This window comes from Varroa jacobsoni, unplaced genomic scaffold, assembly GCF_002532875.2.
Source record: "Varroa jacobsoni isolate VJ856 unplaced genomic scaffold, vjacob_1.0 scaffold_253, whole genome shotgun sequence".
NCBI classification, from domain to species: Eukaryota; Metazoa; Arthropoda; class Arachnida; order Mesostigmata; family Varroidae; genus Varroa; species Varroa jacobsoni.
This window is the reverse complement of record NW_019213155.1, coordinates 1,177,229-1,191,859: the sequence shown is the minus strand read 5'-3', so window position 1 is coordinate 1,191,859 and position 14,631 is coordinate 1,177,229. Positions and strand designations below refer to the sequence as shown.

Here is a 14,631-nt window from a genome sequence, read left to right as displayed (position 1 = left end):
TGTGTGTGGTTTGTGGTTCGTTTCCTATTAACTATGCCAAATGGTGCAAATCTGGTGCAAGCTTGCGACGCAACCAAAGAATAGAGTCTCGTCCGGCTTCAAAGTTAATCAGCTTCATTCCCCTAAGGCCCGTACAGCAGTATCCACTTAAAGAGCTGACGCCAGCAGCCTAGGTCAGGCTAGACGAGCACTAGTGGACGAAGCAACCCGGACCTCGTATGGCAATATAGCTATATATTGCCACTATGGAAACGCTTTTTGATAGGGATTAAGGCTTTGACCGAAGAATCTAACTGAAATGTGTTCTGCAAATAACGTTTTTCGCTATCTGAACAAGAACTATTGTGCTTGCTCCGTTTCTGACTGAGCTTGTCTCAAGCATTGGGCAAAGTAAAATAGGACCGTTTCGTGACCCTTATCTGGTGATGGCGATATCAACAGTTCCACAGCGAAATCTAGCCGTTTTGGGGATCTTCATTTGAATAACCAACAGAAGTTTAGAGGACATCTTTTGACTGAATGGTAATGGCCTTACACGCACTATCCGTGTTATTGTTATCGTTATTATTCTAATTTTGCAAACGCTCAATTGAGCTGAATGTGGCCGATTCGGAGCGATCTGGACGTCGACGTGTTACGGCTGGACGTAAGTTGTAACGTGTTGATATATAGGGATGCTAGCTCTTATTCGGCAGCGCATCTTAGTCTTTCTATGGAGACAGAAAAGGGTCCGGCAGGGTGTTTATCTGCAACAGTTGTGACTTCGTCAACACGGCAGGAGACGACCTTGGGGCACGCCCAAGTGCAGATTTACATATGTCAAAAGTCTAGAGAATGAACACGAGAGCTTAATGTAGCTCTACCTGCCTTTTGCTTTCTTTCGCAAGTTGTAGTAACGAGTACTTAAGTACGCCGCTGTGACACTGACTAATCTTAATTATTACTCGTCATTTTTCTCATTTAGTACTTTCCGTAATGCAATTAAATTAATCGTATACAAAAGGTCATATCTAGACCTCTAATGCCACCGTGTTGGTGCGATGTGAACACTGCTATTACTGCTGTTGCTGTTTCGTTGAAGTTTAGATACGATGTTCGTGAGGAATGGGCAGTTCTACCGAATAAATGGTAACCAGGGATTATTAATACAGGCACACTCACAAGTGCCACTTTGTGAAGGACCATAATTATGGCGCGGTAGATCGGTGGCTTTGGAGGCCAGTGCATACGAGGACCGCAAATCTTTGGACAACGGATAGTCTTAGCGGTTTTGACGAGTGGACGGAGGGCGTATCACGCGTAACATCGCTTGCTCCATTTAAACCATAGTACTAGTAAGCAACTGACTGAGAGCATGCGTGGAACCATGGTTGTCTCGTGGGAAGTGGAAGCGGACGGCGATAGAGGGGCACAGGGGACAGGTCAACGATGCCACGGCCGTCGGTTAGACATGCGGCGAACACGCTGCCCCTTTTATTCCACCACTGTCGGCTTTACAGAATCGAGCAGAAATAACGGAGAAACAATGACGGTTGCAGAAGACGGTACCGAGAAACGGGCAGCCAGTGGGGAGCACGCACAATCTTATATTATGTAGTCGTGGCGATCCCTTTGCCGATTCCGTTGGTGGTAGCGAAGAAACTAATTAGAAATTACAGTTTTCTTAACTGAACCAATAAACTAATTCAGATCAAAGGGTTTCGGTCCAATCGACACGGTTTAAACAGTTCAATTGTTATAGGTGAGGTGTGGCGTCGCGCTGTTGCTCCGGCGATTAAACGAAGACGATTGCGAGGTAACAAGAAGACGAGCAGAACGCCTACGACAACGGCCCGCCGCGCGGAAGACTGTAAAGAATCCGTTGCTCTAATTGAATACAGAAGTTTTGAACGCATAGATAGTGAAGGGCATGTAGCTCTTTTTTAAACGGAGCTTTAGCTAAATTCAGCCGCTGAGTTAAGGGGAATAGTTAGTCGCCGTTCGTCGTGTCTTCGAACGATTGTTTTTAAACGTGACAACAGATACCGGTGAGTCGTTATTCAGCATCGATCGCGTATATCCGGTAACAGCAATCGTCTACGTTTCACGCCTCTGCAATATGCATAGCAACGCATTGACCCTCAGCAACTCTCTTGGCCAATGGGTAACACCTATGCAAGTCTTCACTTGAACCCCCAATCGACTCGGACATTTGCTTCAACCAGCGCAGATCCAGCGCATCTTAAACGAATGGAAACGCTTTTTTTTGCGGTATATATGGGCGCACGCCGTGTCTAACAGACCGCATCGTGCATGCACGTTTGTGTCGTATATATGTATATATACGCTACAACGTTGTAATATCATACCAATCACAATCGAATAAAATATCCAGAAGCGTGTGTATGGGCGACTGTGTTAATGGTGACAGTGGTCTCTCTCTCTCGCTCGTTTTTTTCTTTCCTTAACTAAAAATGACTGAATTAAGCATGAATCAAAAAAGGAAATTCGTCTATGCATAATCTCCACCGGTGTCGCTATTTACTATTTCGTAGCAGAAATCGTAGTACCCATTACGCAGCCATTCCGTAGTATCAATCGTCAATTCAATCGCTTAGTTAGCATTATCGTCGTTACACCGGTCAATATTGAGTACCTTACCTCTCGCTTGCACCCTATTTCTGCAACTACGGCAGCGTTCTAATGGCTAATCATTGCCGCATTGACCTCATCAGCATCGCCATAGTTACTCGTGACCAGCTTCATCAACTTACCGCACACGACTCGATTCATGGTGATAACCACAATAGCATCAACAAATGTTGAATAAATTGTTACTAATCTTAAGTTTATTTTTCTAAACTAGCCATTACGCCCTAGTCGATCTAGGTCGACATAATGCGCGAGCCGTGTGCAGCTTTGTCGACGATTTTATTGAAATGACTAGGAAAAAAAGAAAAAAAATCAATAGCTAATACAAGAAAACAGTGGCGATATTAATAGTCGTGGCATAATGATGGCACGATGGGGAAACAATAGCTATAATAACATTAACAACTGCCAATATCATCCGCTGTACCCAGTCCGGTCAATTCAGTCCAGGTCAAAAGGCTTATGCATAACGCAACGGGGAGAGAATGAGGGGATCACCGCTACAACCTAGGCATGTCGCGCTCACTATACTACTTCAGGCTAAATACCTCTCTCGCTGGCCTTGCTTTGGCGGCCAGCTGCCTGCTCGATGATATCGTTGAGGACCATCACGTCTGAAATACAAGCAGCAGAACGAAAATATGTATGCATGCATATACACAGCGTAACGAAGAAGATGGAACCCCACGTCGAAATGCACGCAGATACAATGGACGGCAATGAGGACCGAGTTAACAGCCATCCCAGCAACGGCCACGATAATCGAGCGAAACAATGGAAGACAAGGACAAAAAATGAAATGTATAAATCACTTGGTTAGATATGTCGATCGAAAACCTATCGCTATCGCGGCGATGAGTACAAGTGTGCTTCTACTATTGGCATTATTTCTATTTCCAGTTTGCTTTGAACCATTTCTTAATAACAATGTAAAAATAACGCAGTGATAAGCGGTCTGCTTGCTTCAAAATTTAGGGTCGCTTAGGTTGAAAACCGGGCGTACACGCATCTTCCTCCGCGAGGGACCAGACGCCCCAAGCTATATTTAACAACAGCGTCGGATGTAGATGCTCAAAGTTTTTCATAGTACTAACTGTCAGCATTGTTATTATTAACTGAATCTGGCGGCAGCAGCACCACCACCGGCAGATGGCCAGATTTAGTTAGTCATTTTTGGCCTGTATTTTGTACTGTCAGAAAGGTCAATGAGTTGATACCCACACAGCTGATGTGCTGACAAGGAGAAATAAAGGACGAGAAATACAAGGTTCCAAAGGTTTGGGAAAGGCGGCAAGAGTAGAGCCTGCACTGTTCGAGGCTCTGGGAATACTACAGAGAGGCAGTCGGCAAGGTAGAAATGTACCTGACTTTAACCGCCGGTCAAATAAAGTTACAGACTGGCTAAGACGCGCTCCATCTCTATGAAATGGAAGCAGTGCAGGCGATAATGATAACAGAATGTGGGGTGGCTTTTGTTGAATACAAGTTTTAATTTGTGAGTGCGCCACTATCTCTTGCCACCACAAAATGGCACGTATGACGAGAAGCTCGTTTTACCGAGAGCGATTTACGAAGTCCACACAGGTATGTTGGCACGATTTAAGAAAATAGCCTCGTCCGATAGGAATCGACCGATGGCGTATTCATTTCTACAACTATTTTTTAGCTAGGAAATCTGCTTGCGTACATAGGTCGTGCGTACGGCTCGCTCACGGCGTACTACACGTTTTCGACTTGGCGAGCATGACTATGCCATGAAAAAGTAATAAGCAACACGCCTCAAAAGCGTGTGATCTACAGACCTCGTCGAGACGACTAGTTATATACAAAGATCACTTACCTCTCATATCGACCATAGGATGCCGAGTCGACGGCTCCATATATGGTTTGTTAACCTGTTTAATTTTAGATAGAATGTAGTCTTCAGAATCCAGCCGCGTCTCCTATAAAAAATATTGATAGACAAACATAGCGATAATACCATTGTCCCAGTAGATTACTAAGTAAATACTAAGATATTACTATTACTATTAGTTTAATAATGTCGTAAAGCTATTATATTATTTGTACGTTTCTATACGGTTAAGTAATGGTAATGCACTATAAGCTCGTACAAAAACAATTGGAAAACAGCCAAAAAAAAAAACACAAACTGCCAAGTGATACAAAGCACTTGATGAGACTATATGAGCAGGCACTTTAACTCAGGACAAGATTTCAAAAAAACATCTATATAATCTTCACATTAAGCCTAAAAAATACAAAGTACACATAGTGAAGCGTGAAAGTATGTACTGGCTACTTATTTTACCTGATCATAGAAGTAATTCTGTAGATTGCGTGATCTCGATCTCAACTGCGACTCCTTCGTTAAGCAGTAGACTTCCCCGTGCGAGGTGTACGACAATCGCGACGAATGTGATGTGTAGCTGCTTCTGCGAGAGTGCTGCAAATTGGAGTAGAGAGGAATAATGATGGCCCCGTTGTCTTCCGACATTGGGGTGACCGCGGCCGAGTCGTCGGCGAACGGGAGGTGTTCCTGAGCGTCTACGTATGTCTGCAGTAGTAATGGTTTTGCCCCTCCATAGCAGGGCTGTCCACCGCCACCCCCTGGACGGCGACCAGCGGCACCTCCACCACCGTTCGCTGGATGACCGCTAGGTCGCCATTGGCCACTTGAACGCGAGCCCCGCCGGATATTGAATGGTGAACCAGGCAGAGACAAACTCGCCTGTTACGAAGTAGCACATGACAATTGCACCAGTCCGTGGTTAGACAGATATCAGACCACCGTTGCAATACAATGATGTAAAAATTACATGCAGAAGTAACGACTTTTAATTACGCTGTTTACGCGGTTGAACCGACAGAGGTAGGCTATGGCATTTACTCTATTTGGTGGCTTTTCAAAGTGTCTTCAAAGACGGACGACATTCCTACACACACACATATACATATATTTAATTTATTGCGAATATTACGATATTTGCCCTTCCTTAATTTACCAAAATTGAAGTCATTCATTGAATTAGATACATTGATAGGATCCTTAGGCATGTAGGAAGCTTTAATTCTTAAATCAATCTTCCACAGTCAGTCTGCTAAGCTTCTCCGGCAGAGACCTTGCACGTTTCTGCGCAAGGCCTGTACCTAATGATTTGCTTTTCTTCTTACTGATTCTCGTTGTTGTCTCTAAGTAATACAGCTAGAGCTAACTTTTTCAAATGTGTTTCGTTGTTGATCGCTTTTGGGATTAGTTGAGGTTGGTTGTCTTTGGGGGGTTATCCATCGGGTTGGCGGTGTATGCCTAGAGTACAGTCCAATACGGTAGCAATTTTGTCGATATTGATTTACGTCTTGTCTTCGTTAAGTTAAACCCATCAGAAAGCGGTAGACGTATAAACTGCTAGAAAACTGACGATGATGGCAGTGATCGTTTAGTTGTTATTATTAACCGGTCGCTAGCGAAGGCTAGCAGCATTGACGGCAACGAGCCAGTCTATTGGTTCGCCCCTGAAGCTGCCCCTTTCCATATCGAACAGTAGCTGGTACCAGCAGCCGCTAACAGAGCGAAGCGAAAGTACCAGCTGCGAAAGCCCTGGATGGCTGCGCCATTGTGCCCAATAAATGGATGGCAGGAGAGCCGTCTTCTCCTCATACGAATGTACTTGTTCTCCGACCACCGTAGAGGATCAACGTAGGCTGCAGGCACTAGGGTGGACTCAGTTAAGCTTGTGGCAAACTCTATGTTTGTATTTTATAATTTTTAGTACTGTGGTCGTCGCCGGCGCCGATGAAGTAAAAGGTTCGTGGGGTTTGGTGATATAGAGTCGAAATCACTCGTGAAGGACCGCCAGCAAACGTAGGAAAGGAAGCGAAGTAACACTTGCCGATTCGTAAAGCAGCGCGCAAGAGCAGCGCCAGCCCGATAGACGCGGCAGCGGCGACTAGAATCTGAACTCAAACTGAATTGTAGCGGCAGCAGTGGGGGCCGTATGGAGAGTGGTGAGGGGAGTGGACGCTGGCATGTGACCGCCTGCCTACGTACTGGCCTGTGTGCGCCTATGTCGCATACGTTTACCCGTCTCAACTATATCGTGTGTACTTGCGTGGATGCGAAAGCACAGCTTGCCTCCACCTGTATTGTATTTAGAACCTGAGTTCCACGACGACCGTGCCCTACCCCACCGCCCTCATCCTTTAAAACGGGGCATGCTGGGGCTTTGTCCTAGTTCGCCTAGTCAGCGGTTCACTCCATTCAAAAGCAAACGTTTCGTGCTGTGTTGTTCCGTTGCTACTATAGTTGCAACATAGTCTGTAGCTGGCAGATACGCGCGGTCTAAGCGACAATACTCAGTGACCAAGCGGTGAACTGAAGTGGGAGAACGGCGCCGACAAATCGACGCGCTGAAATGAGAGCAGTTTAATAACTAACTGCCCATACACGCTATCTAACGTCTATAAATAGAAAGCAGTTATTTTTACTCTCTTTTTAGATCACATCTCTCTGCACCCAGCTCCTTTTAACGCCATGTATATGCACGTACTATGCTGTGTGCGTGAACGATATCTTCCGTACAGAACTAGTACAAGTGTGGATAAATAATAAGAACTACTCAAAGTCCTTAAGACGATGCGAGAAGTTTGCTATATTAGCCGAGCGCTTTCCTTTCGTCCACGTCGTCGGAAGAACGGTCGAAGACGAATTTTACGTAGATATTTGTCACCTCAGGGATACTACGCTCCATAGAGGTCTTGCCAACGTGTGTATATTTTCTACTTGTACACTTGGTACTTTTTCTTTCAGTATTGTTTATAGATAAACTTTAACTATGGATCCGAAGGGAAGATCGATAGCAATTTGCATTGCTCTTCGCCCAGTTCTCATAAACAATCATTCTCTTTAATGAATAGGCTACATCTCTTTGTTGGCTTCGTTGGAAGCCATGGTCCAAAAAAAATAGCACTTTCTTTAGTTTTAAGTAGAACAAAATGAGATGATGTTGGATGCCGGCAGGTGAAAGACAACGGGTAAAAACTCTCTAATGGTAGATGCCAAGGGGCGCTAAGCCCTCGCTTTTTTTTTCTTTTTTAAGAGATTCGCCCGCTTTAAGAGATTCGAAAGTTTTTTTGATTTGAATGACTACTTTTGTGGTACGACACTCAGCATCGCTGAGCATGGCTGTAAGTAAGTATTTGTTAAAATATCTTATTTTGCAAAAATAGTAGAATACAAGGTAGCATTGAAATCAGAGTCTTTCATCGCGACGACCGTAACCAATCGGTCCATTTATCGATGATTATAGACATACAAACAGACATCAGATTAAGCTACCATACCGGTGACGATGTCTTCAATTCAAGATACAGATACGTTTTAGCCTTATTCAGTGTCTTACAATCTTGCTATAATATCAAATATGTGCTTTGATCATCTCTGTGTCGTTAGGCAAAATCTATAGTATACACCAATGAATTGTCAGTTTTCTTGTCATCTGAATACGCTCGCCTATTTATTGGGCGATTATTTATTATTACTCGCGCATTTTGTTATTGAAGGCTCATCACCTTCTATGGTCGCATGATCATCCCCTATGCCGCTCCTGTTGCTGATAGTAAACGACACTGTGAAATCTGTTATCATCGGACGCACTTGGCCGACATGGTTTTTTTAAGCTCCTCAATGCGGCTGTTAAGCTAACTAACCGAGGCGGGATGATGCCTCGTTTGGCTGCTCATCCCCCAATCGCTTCTGCTTCGCTATAAGAAAACACCACCGCTGACCGCTAAAACAGAACGGGCGAGACGAAACAGGACTCGTTTCGCAAAAGGTTTTCTTTTCGACTCGGCCTTGTAGCAATGGCATTGATGGTGGTCAACAGTACCGGCGGTGGAGGTACTGGTTTTAAGAACGCAGCGCCAGCAGCAGCGTTACAGGTCCCGGCCAAATTGTGGCTCATCAAAACGGAAATCGACCGGTGCGCCAGGAGCCCGGGCTCGCAAGCTTCGCTTCACTCGAATCGGAAATGAAAGGAATTGGCCAACGTCACTTCCGGTGACGCCCCTCTCTGGTAATTCCTATGATCAGACCGAAGAAACTACCGCTTTCACAAAGGAAAGGCGTTTCAAAGGGGACCTGGGCTACTAGATTCGGGACTAACTTTGTGGACAGAAGGAGAGTGTTGGTACAACTCTTGGAATTAACAAGTTAGGGAGATTGCTACCGCAGCCCGAAAGTTGTTTGCTGCTGCTATAGTGGAACTGGTCGTTTTGTCGGTTCCCTTTATCTGAGCTCCGTTGGCTCCAGTTGTGGTTCCGTGCTCGCCGACGCCACGAAATATTCTGCGGTCAGCATCAGCAGCGGACAGCTTACGCTTCTGCCTGTTGCCTGGATCGCTTGCAAGCGACCAGCTAGGCGGATCAACCGATATGAACTGACCGGATAGAGCCTTCGGTCTTCATCTAGTTCTGCTGCAAGCAACCTAGTCTGGAACATATATTTTGTAAATAATAAGCGAATTTCTTGTGCAGGAGAGGCACACCGAGCACGAAGGACTGCTTCGATATTGTTGACAACAACAACAGCAGTTTTATCCGTAACACATCGCTGTAATACCGACGTAGCAGCCACAGAAGCTCCATACTGCATTTTCTGTCATCTGCGCTGCCATTGGCGTTTTCTGCGTGGAACTTTTTAGGTTTCAAGTCAGTGAGCTAGCCAACCAAATTGTCCAATGGATAACTTTTGAACGAGCGTACGAAGAAAAGGGGTTGTGTATAGGAGTAGCATTGGACTAAGCTGGACCTTCTCAAGGAAAAGGTGCTTTTGGGTGGTGAGCGGAGAGTTCGAGTGTTGTACGGTGAACGATTTATCGAACGACAAACGAACAAAGGCGCCAGTGCAGACTTCGCCGCCGGCCGCTGTTACAGCCATCGAAACCTTATGCTTACCACATGCTACCGCTTCAAGTCGGGGTTGTAATAGGAAGAGTTGTAGTACTACCAGTAGTAGAAGGAACAACGATGGCACCGCCGTTGGCGTTGATAGAAACATCCTTTGCAGTAGTAGCAAGAAGCGTTATGCGTGGCGTGACAACAGGCAGATGAGAAGGTTCTAGCTAGAGACGCTCTAGTGAGAACCTTGTTCCTGCTGCGTGTCGAACCTTTGTCTGCTCCAGTCGGCTATTAAGCTCCAAACAACCCGGTCTAGTTCGACACCTTGTTCTTCTCTATTCACCGTCTCCTTTTTCTCTCTTGGAGTGTAAGTCATTGGCAATGCACGATCGGTGATTCTTGGCTCTTCGCTTGAAAATTCCGTGGTGGTAACGCAGAAGCCACCGCATGACGCGAACTAGCGCAGTTGAAGTGACCAATTGGCCGTCGGCCTGTCCACCGTGTCGTTTCTGTCTAAGGCCCTTTTTGTTCGTCTCCTGCCACTTTCACCCCAGAAGCTCCTCCCCTTTACCCGTGTCCCCTCCTCCAAGCTGATAGCCCTTTGGGATAGGCCAAAGCAGAACTCTACATTTGCTTGACTGGTGAACGCGCCGGTTGCCAATGGCAGAAATAGTAGCGACGGCCGTAACAGAAGCTTTGAATAGGGGTGCCTGCGAGCACGATGCGGTTTCAAAAGGTCGTCCCCAATGGCTGTCAGTGGTAGTAGCTGAGGCGGTGTCCTCGGCAATGCATTGTAAATGAGGATCATGGCTGACTGCCGACCCCAACCCGCGCAGCCCCATGCTCAGGTATCAGCTAGCGTTAGGTTAGCATTGAGGCCGCAAGGGATCGTAACATTACTTGCACGGAACATAGGAGCAAAGGCAGGAGGGAAGGCAAGGAGGTGGCTTTATGTGTACTGGAGCGGCCCCAGTCAAGGCTTCACTTCTTGCCTCCCTACTCCTTCACAGAAGCCACGGCTGCTGCTGCTACTAACGTTGGCTGTCGAATTGGAACGGAGCGGCCGGTCGGCTTCGATGCCTGCTATTGCTGCTAAGCCGTGTTATGTTTTCCTGCTTGTCTGCCAACCAGTCAGCAAGCGAGCCATTATGTTGTCTTGCCTGAGGTGCTACCTCTGCGCAGGTAGGCAGGAAGCCAGTCAACTGGCCTCAAATAGGTAGGTCAGCGAGTAGAGCGTAATGCAGCAAACCACTCTAAATAACAGCAGCCATGTTCAGAGCACGCCAGCGCCATAGCGCTTGCATGTTCATAGCAGTGACAGCAGCTCGGCTGGCGTATAAAGCCGGAACAAGAAAAGGAAAGGGGAGAGAAAAACGGTGGGCGGCAAGGGGCTGAATAAAAGACAAAAAGGAGAATCATTGAAAGAGAGGTCCTGGCTATTGCTAGCGGCTTCTTAGTCTGTGTTCAGTAGATTGGTCGTGGTTATCCCTTGCGATCAGCGATTGGCGTCTCCCTCTGTCTCTTTCGGCCTTCGCTCCAATGAGCCTAGGTCCTCTTGCTCGCCCCAACTCAGGTTGCCCCGTTTTGGTCGCGACTTACTAAACCTACACCCAGTTTAGCTCGTAATGTAAGTTTGTCAGATAAAACGCGCCGAATCCGATTACCGGCAGCGCCATGATTGCTAGTAGACCAGTCACATACAACAGCTTTTATAATCTGCCTGAGGCGCGCCACCACAGTACACCGGCGGCCCTGGGGCAGCCCATCCAACAGAGCAGTCCTTTCCAGCTACCGTTGCCGCTACGCACGATGCCCCACACAGCTGATACGATGATACAAGCTGTTCGAAGCATTGTGTGGTCAACGCTCGTAATTGTGTGGCCGATGCTGAAAGAAGTACGCGGCCAGCAAAGAGATTTATTTGATGCGGTCAGCCCATGTGTAAAAACTATATATAACAAAAGCATCTGATTCATCCAGGCCAGTTGATCAACGTACGGGGGCGTGACGATAGCAGAAAACAACGCACACGTAAACGAACCATACATTTTATCAGAAAATAAAAAGAAGGAGGATGCTTACGTGCTGTCACATGGTTAACCACTTTTCGATTATTTATTAATTTCTCTTAATTAACAGGTCAATTCAGGTTGTTATATTGACTCGTGGCGATACAAGCAGACTTGCAACGCCCCATAAACGTGCCTACGGTAGCAACGTATATCGAACTATGGTGAATGCATCTTGTATTGTATAGGTCATTAGGTATATCTATTTTCTGTCTCCCCGTTTCGGCCATATTGCGTTTATATCAGTCACCCGTTAGATGGGCACGTATGCCTTCGATAAATTTCTTCGGCGCCGATGTTTAGGGTCAACGCGACGTTCTTCACACGTCTAGAGTGATCTTTAAGGCCTAATTCAAATTACTGAAATTAGTTGATGCATACCACATATAATAGTTGAATGCTACTAGTCAGTAGATACACTGCACCTTGAACGACTGGTCAATGTAAGCTATGTCCAGTGGACGCTTTTGAGTTCGAGTGGAATCTTTCACTATGACCACACGACTGACGATGATATGATCACGACTATCGTTTGACTCTTCTTTCTTCTAGGCCACAGCAGCCATATATCACACCGTTTAGTTGACACCTGATCAGCGACTCTAGTACGTCTCCATTAATTTTTTTTGCGATATAATTCAAATCTTGGTCGGCCTTTCCGTTCAGAATAGTTAAGCGCTCGTGCAGTGTTCGTTCAGCCAACGCGTCAGATTTTGTCTTTCGATAACATCATTAACGGCAGCATACTTATATAATGTTGCTTTAATCATAGTGGGGTGTAGGCGTGCAAAAATCTAGAACATGGCCGCAACCGTCATATAAAAATAATTATGGCAAAATTGCTTTTACCCGAAAATATTGTGTCTGTATTGCGGCTGTGCAAGGTCCTGCCGCACTGCTGAAACGGGCGCCCGCCTAGAAACAGGTACATATATAGGGCAAACTCGACAGTCAAGTATGAACAGTTAGTACAATACGATAATGGTGCATGTAGGTACAATACGACGACTGTTAGTTCCTGACATTGTTAACATTTATATTGCGCGGTAAACAGCGAGCGTTTGTTGAGCTCATTTGCATGCAGGCAGCATTGTCATGCCCATACAAAACGATATATAATACAGGACTGTCATGCATGACGGTATACGGAATACTGTAGATTTAGTAAGATGCAATTATTAATTAGGGATGTTTGTAATTTGTGTAGCAGTTCTGCTCATGTGAGTGGCTGTAACTCGTTCCCTAACGCATCTATTGCATAATCACCTTAAGAGCTAAAAAATCCTACTTTTTTGTACAGGCAGTATATTTGTTACAGTTACTAGGCTCAAAGCTGGCTTTTGTGAGGGTCCAAATCATTGGATGGCGTGGATACGTTCAGTATCAAACTCAACGGTCTGTTACAGTCGTTTTTCTAACATCTGCAATGCGCAACAGCTGTACACGAGTAAATGGTATACGTGAAGGCTCGAGAGGTCTCACGTACCAACTGTGAACGCTTCGACCTTACGAATGCAGGTACCGCACGGATAATCGAGCGTGCATCCGTGCGCGTATGTTATTTATAAGTGACCATATTGAAGATTGATGGATAGATGGATATGTTTACGGGAAGTATCGATAGTGTACTTCCAGACAATCGTTCTTAGTTGGGCTATAGCTTTCGTCACGTCACCGTCTGATGGCGGACAGGCCTTTCCAGTGCTAGCTACTTGTAACACTAATGAAATATTAACTAACCTTGCGAACCTTTCCGTTGTTATGCCGACTTTGTGAATAGAGTTGTTGCTGTTGTTGTGAATGTGGACCGCCGTGTCCGGTGTGCTGTAGTAGATCAGCACCATCGATGCTTCGAAGGCTGGCCCTCTCGTCCGGCGGTACGCTGGGGTGCCCGGTGCCGGCGTCCAGCGAACGCATCGAATATTCCGAAGGACTCTTGGCCAGCTGTCCTCCGTGATTCGCCTGGTTGGGTACCTGATTAACACCCTTTTTGCCAGCACCTCCACCAGCAGCAGCTGTAGCTGCTTGCATCTCTCTGGCCAGCGCCGCATCACGCTCGTCCTTCCGAACTTCACGCGCCTCCCGTTTAGCCTCCGCTACACGGTTAGCGGCCTCCGCTCGAGCTTCTTCACGAGCTTCTTCCTCCTAGATGGCGATCAGTCACAAACGTCATAGCTAATATTTGAACTGTGGTTCTGCTGCCCATTCTTACTCGTCATATAATTCCATATTACGCACACGTTTGCTCAACAAACATTTTTTTTTACTAACTAAACTAGTGGAAGGGTGAGGTCAGCTGTTTCGTGCATAAAATGTACAGCATACTTGCATGTACATTTGATTCTAACTATCGAATTGGCAATTTTTATAACATTACTTTAAATTAAAAAGAAAAATCTGCTGTCATGAACATCTGGCAGTGTTGTGAGGAAGGATCTGCACAGATCGTTTGTAGGTGATACCGAAAGTACCATAAGAAACAAGTGTTTCTTTTTTTTTTCGACCTTATTACCAATTGTAGTAAATCTCTGTGCCTTTCAGTCGTTCCATTGGATCTGCCCAGGCGCCTGGGTCGATTTCGAAGTTTTACTAAATTCAGTTGCTCTAAGTAAGACACACTTCATGCAGTTTGATTTTCATACGAATTGTCCAGTTTAATTAAAGAAAACTGTTTGATTTCCCTCGTTGAACGAGTCAATTGCGTGGAACGTTTTGGGAGCGCAGTGGCGACAGGTTGAGAACAGGGAGCTAGTGTGGCTAGAATTCGATGCAAACTAATAGTTAAGGCAGGAATATGGTAGCTTCCCAGCGGCGATTTGTGCCTCTTTGAAGGCATAGCCGTTCCTTCAAAAGCCTAATAATATTAATTTTTTGTTTTCCTGCTGCTTTAAGTGTTAGCAGGGTACATGACAATATTTGAGAGAGAGAGACCTTCATGTGTTACTAACGCTAGCCAATGACTAAACAGAAGCTCCTCTTTCTCTACGAGGGAGTTCCGATTTTCAGGCCCTAATATGATCAATCAAAAACAAGATAC

At 45.7% G+C, this 14,631-nt stretch overlaps 1 protein-coding gene across 1 annotated transcript in view; it reads right to left on the bottom strand.

The window, feature by feature from the left end:
* para (sodium voltage-gated channel paralytic) overlaps positions 1–14,631 on the bottom strand; it is an 89,256-nt gene that overhangs the window by 27,849 nt on the left and 46,776 nt on the right. Inside the window, exons 8-11 of the mRNA XM_022830057.2 lie at positions 13,335–13,739; positions 4,943–5,362; positions 4,472–4,574; positions 3,180–3,245 (exon numbers count right to left, since the gene is read on the bottom strand). Of these exons, the coding sequence (XP_022685792.1) occupies positions 3,180–3,245; positions 4,472–4,574; positions 4,943–5,362; positions 13,335–13,739 (994 nt within the window). The remainder of the gene's footprint in view (positions 1–3,179; positions 3,246–4,471; positions 4,575–4,942; positions 5,363–13,334; positions 13,740–14,631) is intronic.